Source organism: Trematomus bernacchii, unplaced genomic scaffold (assembly GCF_902827165.1).
Source record: "Trematomus bernacchii unplaced genomic scaffold, fTreBer1.1, whole genome shotgun sequence".
NCBI lineage: Eukaryota > Metazoa > Chordata > Actinopteri > Perciformes > Nototheniidae > Trematomus > Trematomus bernacchii.
The window spans coordinates 11,258,308-11,264,352 of record NW_022987705.1 but is presented as its reverse complement, the minus strand read 5'-3'; the positions used below and the strand labels follow the sequence as shown (position 1 = coordinate 11,264,352).

The 6,045-nt window shown below is 38.3% G+C and overlaps 1 protein-coding gene across 1 annotated transcript; it reads left to right on the top strand.

Annotated features, from left to right (window-relative positions):
- The first annotated feature begins 1,148 nt into the window (after positions 1-1,148).
- camlg (calcium modulating ligand) lies at positions 1,149-5,631 on the top strand. The gene is made up of 4 exons (XM_034140065.1): positions 1,149-1,492; positions 2,376-2,836; positions 3,236-3,301; positions 3,839-5,631. The coding sequence occupies exons 1-4, from the start codon at positions 1,339-1,341 to the stop codon at positions 4,028-4,030; spliced, it is 873 nt and encodes a 290-aa protein (XP_033995956.1). The 5' UTR covers positions 1,149-1,338; the 3' UTR covers positions 4,031-5,631.
- Positions 5,632-6,045: the final 414 nt, after the last annotated feature.

Here is a 6,045-nt window from a genome sequence, read left to right as displayed (position 1 = left end):
TTGTTTAGCCATTTACTTCTTGTGAGCTACATGGAAAGATACACGTACCGAACACATGTAACTCTGTCGCAGAAATCCTTTATTAATCCTAAAACTGGGACATTTCAAATGTTACAGCAAGCACGCATTAAGAAGTACACATCCATGGAGTAAAACAAAAGTAGCATTATAAAAAGTGTGTGAACATACAATAGTTAAGGTAATGTATCAGAACATTTTGCATTGATAACTTATTTTATTTTATTTGCATGTTAAGATTTGATTTCAACGCATACATTCCAAAATAAACACTTAGAAACATAAAATAACTTCATAAAAATCGACAAATCAGGTAAAAGAAGAAAATATTGATAATAACTCAGGTGTAGCTTGCACATAATGGATACAATGTTAATAGGTACATTCATTGTCCGATCTTACCACCTGGTCATTATAAATGTTTAGTGTTCTGTAACTCAGCCATTTTTTCCATCTTTCATCAAAAATATGAACTTGGTTTTGAATTGTCATGGTTATGTTTTCCATTCTCTACATTTTATTTAATAGATTCTACCATTATGAATTAATTAAAGGTAGGGTAGGTAAGTTTGAGAAACCGGCTCGAGATACACTTTTTGTTATATTCCATGGAATGCTCTTAACATCCCGATAGCAATGAATATCTTAAGTGCTTTGACAAAAAATCCATAAAAAAATGTCATCTGTGGAAGCTGTAATACTGTAAAAAGCACGACCAATCATTTTAGCCGGCCCGGCTAAAATAACTGGATGGCCTACCTGCCTGTCAGCCTTCCATCTGTGCACAAACTTATCTCGTGCCCTCATTGGTCATGTGCGCGTTCGTGTGTGTTGGAGGAGGGGCTCTGTAAGGAAGTGGCAGATTTTCTCCGGTTGTGTATTTTCAAATTCTAGCGATCTCGAGCCGGTTTCTCAAACTTACCCACCCTACTTTTAAGTTATCATCTTTTAACCAATTCTTGATTATTTAATTAAATTAGCAACGTTTTACTCTGGTATATTGCATCACATTGGGTAGAGGAGCAGGGCTTGACACATCAAGTTTAGGACTTGACATTGTCCTACCACCTATGATAAATTCTGCAGTTGCATCCACGTAACCATAAGCCTTGAACGGTTAAGACTCATGTTTCCTGCAAGTCAGCGTTGAGAGCGAGGTTGACGTCATCATTGTGCGTTGTTTCTCCAGACAACGCTCTGCTGGCTCACTTCATAATGCATACCGTTTAATTCATACATCAGGGACGTGTTGTGTCGCAGTTAAATCGATATTTTTGGTGTAAAGTGAGTACAATTTGTAGTCGACACTTAATTTATTTCATGGAGCCCGGAGAGGCCAGCGAGGCGGAGGCAGCAGGCAGTGTGTCTGCGGCGCAGAGGAGGGCAGAGATCCGGAGGAGAAAACTGCTCATGAATTCAGAGGATAGGATGAACAGAATCACGGGTTTCGCTAAAATCGAGCCTGAAATCAAAGGTTGGTTGTTGTAAATGATCCAGTTTACATAACAGTGATGTCAGAAGAGGCTTGACTATCACCTGCTATATCACACTGCTGTTTAAAGCTACAGTCAGCTCTTTGTCATTATCCACATTTCAGTATATTCAGTATAAACACTGCTAGATACAATAGTTACTTTGTATTGACTTGAGTATTTGCATGTTATGTAGCTTTATCATTCTTCTTAACAACATATCAGATTAAATATTGTCCGTTTTCCCCCTGAAAATATATGAACAATACATTATACATTGTACACACACGACAGTATTCACACCAGGGTACGCAGACAAATATAAATGGTGATAACATATTTTTCAAATGCACAATTATTTTTTAATTCCAATCTATTCAAAATGCTTTGATCATTTTGCCATATTGATCTAGTTATTGTGAGAAGTGTCTAAAACCTTGAGTCAGTCCACCTCTTCCTATGGATGTGGAATGTGTCCATTAATAAAATTAACTGTAGCCTACACGCTTTTCTTTTCTTTTTCTATCGCATCACCTTCAAAATATATCAAAATGTCCTTATCTTCAGGTTGTATTGTTTGCCATGTTTCATGTTAAACATCTGACCAAATCATCATGTGGTAAACATACATTAAATGTGTCTCAGCCTAAGTAACTTTGCAGATTGCATTAGTTTTTGTTTACCCTTCTAGTACAGTTAACACCACATATCTCGATTTGGCAATAAGACAACCAGACTTGGATATTAGAAAAAGAACAATATTTACAATGACATCACACAGAGAAAAAAGCTGTATATTAAAACCGGATAATGTTTGTCATTCCCCTTGGTAAATAATTTGAACAACTTTTCTGCACTAGTTAAATCTTTGTCTAACATCCTCAGCTGCAGCGCTCCGGCGTCCAACAGAGCCTCGCTTCCACCTGGATCTGGACAGGACAGAGCCCTGGTCATCATCCTCATCTTCCCCAAGACCGTCCCCTTTCCTGTCAGAGGCTTCGGGGCTGGTCAGCCGCTCCCGAGGTGCCACCCCCGAGAGGAGGGGGTCTCCTGTGCCTGACAGTGAGCCACTGGGAGGCTCTCTGGAAGACGACATCGGAGGGATTCGCCCGAAACCCAGAGGGGAGCGGGTATCAGACGACCCCAGTGGCTCCCCACGCAGAGGCCTCCAGAAGTACCTGTCCCGGTTTGACGATGCCATGAAACTGCGGGGTCAGCTGGCCAATGAGAAGCCGGACCAAGATGGAGTGTCTGAACCAGAGGAGTTTGATCCCTTCATAATCTTCCGTCTCACTGGCAGCATCCTCCTCGCGGTTTTTGTCAGGGTTTTTGTCTGCACATTTCTGGTGAGTCTTTTGGCTGTTTTAACTGTGTTAACTATGGCAACTGTGAGAGTGACCCATGGGTTATTTGGCATCTTGAAGCTGTGGTAGGCAGGATTGTTTTCCCATCATAGGGCACAATTCCATAATAACTTTTTTAGATTGTAATGCTCTCTGTCTTAAGTCCCTTGAACCAGATGAGCACAGTTATATTTCTTTATCACTGAACACCCACACTTTACTTGTACCAAACTGTAAATACTTTTTTCTCAACCCACATTTAATAATATTCAGAATACCTTTATTTGTCTCTCTGAGTGGAAATGTACATGTGTTACAGAAAGTAAAGAGCCAAAGATAGCTATATTAGGGCACCTGACTACCAGAAACGTAACATCTGTTTTGTGTGTTTTTTCATTCTAGTCAATATTTGCTCCATTTCTGACCCTCGAACTGGCCTACATGGGGTTGTCTAAATACTTTCCAAAGGTGAGTTGGTAAAACATATTTTATAATTCCTTTCCCATTGTTAGAGACTCGAATATAGCATGTATGAAAGGAGTGTTACTTGGATACAGATTCTTATATTTTTAGCCATGTTTTTGCAGAAGTTAAACTATAAAAAGTTACTATAAAGGTGTGAAAACGTACAGTCCTATTTATCATTAATCCATGTTTCCCTTTCTTTATTTTTGGGAATGTACTGTTTCTCACAAGATGTAGTATTAGTTTTTGACAACAATTGGGTCCCATCTAAACATAACCCATTGATTGTGTATTTATATTCAAAGACACACCAGGCTGCTGGCAGTAACTTCTTTGAGGTTTCAAGAAAACCAGTGGAGACTGGTTGACTCAGGGAAGTCACTGCCATAGCAAATCAATATTCCAGTAACTCCCTGTTTAACCGTTGATCGATTTTCCTTTAAAAAATAAATTGGATAAATTCTAACGAGTTAAAAAATACTAACTTGCAGCCATGCATCATAGGGTAAAGGTATTATTATTATACTCCTGTTCCTCCAGGTAGATAAAAAGCCCCAGACCACCGTGCTGACCGCCGCCCTGCTGCTGTCCGGGATCCCCGCTGAGGTCATCAACCGCTCCATGGACACCTACAGGAGGATGGGGGACGTCTTTGCTGACCTCTGCGCTTACTTCTTCACCTTCATCCTCTCACACGAGATCCTGCTGTTCATTGGTTCAGAGACTCCCTGATGGACCATGGGGAACTTACTAACCCCGCCCCCCTTCTTGTTATCATTTCCCTCTCTCTCCCATAGCAACAGTGCATGGTCGTTTATTTTGGCTGACGTGGCTTTTGTTGTGGACAGTCTACAAACGAGTCCTTACTGCCTTATGATCAGGGTTGTACATGCGACCAGAGTCCAGTGTTCGTTACAGATCGTCAGGTTATATCTGCTCCGGGCTGAACCTGTGAAACAGGAAGACAGCATGTGTTTGCTTTTGAAAAGATGTTCTGTGGCATTTATCGTGCTGAGAAATATCTATTTTTCAGGTCTAGCACAGAAAAAAATCATACTGAAAAGTAGAAACCAGTTCAGCTCATTATCCGTCAGAGTGCATTGAAGTTATTAAAGCGCTGAGCGATAATTCTAAAACTCACAGCATTCAGTAAACATGTCTAGTAATGATGCATATCACAGTGTGGGAAGTGTATGCCAAATCACATAAAGTAAGCAAACTGTTTCAATGCAATGACCTATTTTCTAGTACTTTGCATTACATCAGAAAAACCAAACAAAAATGGTTTTGTTCTAAGATGTCTCTCTTTATTCTCAAGTTTCTGACTTGAATCTTCACATTTTCTCATAAATTCTGGGATTAAAGGTTTCTTTCTCCACATAGGGCCCTTTCCCCTGTCAAAATGAATCGGCTATCAAGAAAAGAAGATACAGAAAATAAATGACAATGAATTTACTAGGGACAAAACTGAATTTCTTCTCTATCCCCTACATATGTTTTGATTTTTAAAGTCCCAAAAGTGGAGTGTCATAGTTACGATCCTCCATTTTATAGTTAGTAAGAGATTAAAAAGATGATTTGAACATTTTACAGTAACAAGTTCCCGATGATTTTATTTGGTGTCTAAAGAACTTGAACTCTCTTTCAATTGATTGATGCGTTTGTGTTGGGACAGAATTCCTCAAAGGCAATCCCTTTAAGTCATGTTTCATTTGGATCTGCCACCGGGTGTTAGGAAGGAACTCCCGATGCAATTACAACTGTTCCTTTCTTTGTCTAAGAGGTACAACAAGCATTTAGTCCTTGAATGTGGTGTGTATTATTTTGCATGGCTATAGGAGCTTAAAACACAGTAAACTTCATACGATATAATACTAGTAATAGTAAGTGTGGCTGAGGGGAATGTTTTGGGTTATACTGGACAGTACTCCCGCTGGAAATGTATTAGGGGCAGTTTGTATGCTTATTTGTGTTGAGTCATTCTGGTGATGTGTCCTGCTTTGCTTTGTTTGAGTCTCATGCATACATACTTCATATATACTCTATACTACTACTTTTGTGCAGTAATGTCTTCTCCATAACTTAATTCATCCAAATTATTTATTAATGTGAATGTATTATTTCATGTAAATGAATTGGACTTGTCTGACCTACTTGATTATTTTTGATAATATTTACAGAATAACTGTTTGTAGTGGCTCTCACAATATTTTATTTCAGTAACAAATTCAGTGTTACAATATAACCTAATGATACGTCTCTGCATAAAGACATACGCAGGAATGACTAACCGGACAATTCAAACCAAATAAATACTACTTGTGTGATATATTGTATTTTGACTCGCTTTTTTCTTTTCTTTATAAGGTTAAGTTATAGCAATGTATAGGCAAGGATATAGCATTATTGTTGTACATTTCAGAATAAAGGGTCTAAGGACAAAGGCTGTCATGATTTCACAGGACCTATTTTACACCAGAGTGTAAAGCCCATAAATGCAAATGTGTGACTTGTAATATTTGGTTATGTAAATATTATTGACTTTAAATCCTTGAAATGCAAAAAATAAATGTGATGTTACATTAGGAAGAGACCAAATGATAAAAACTAAAACCCAATCATAAGGTTAGAGTAATTTCCGAGTTAATGTAGAAATGTATAACGTAAAAAAGTATTTTTAATCTTCACTTTTTTTTCTAGTAAATGTAGCAGAGGAAAAAAGAACGCTTCAATCTGATGTTTCATAA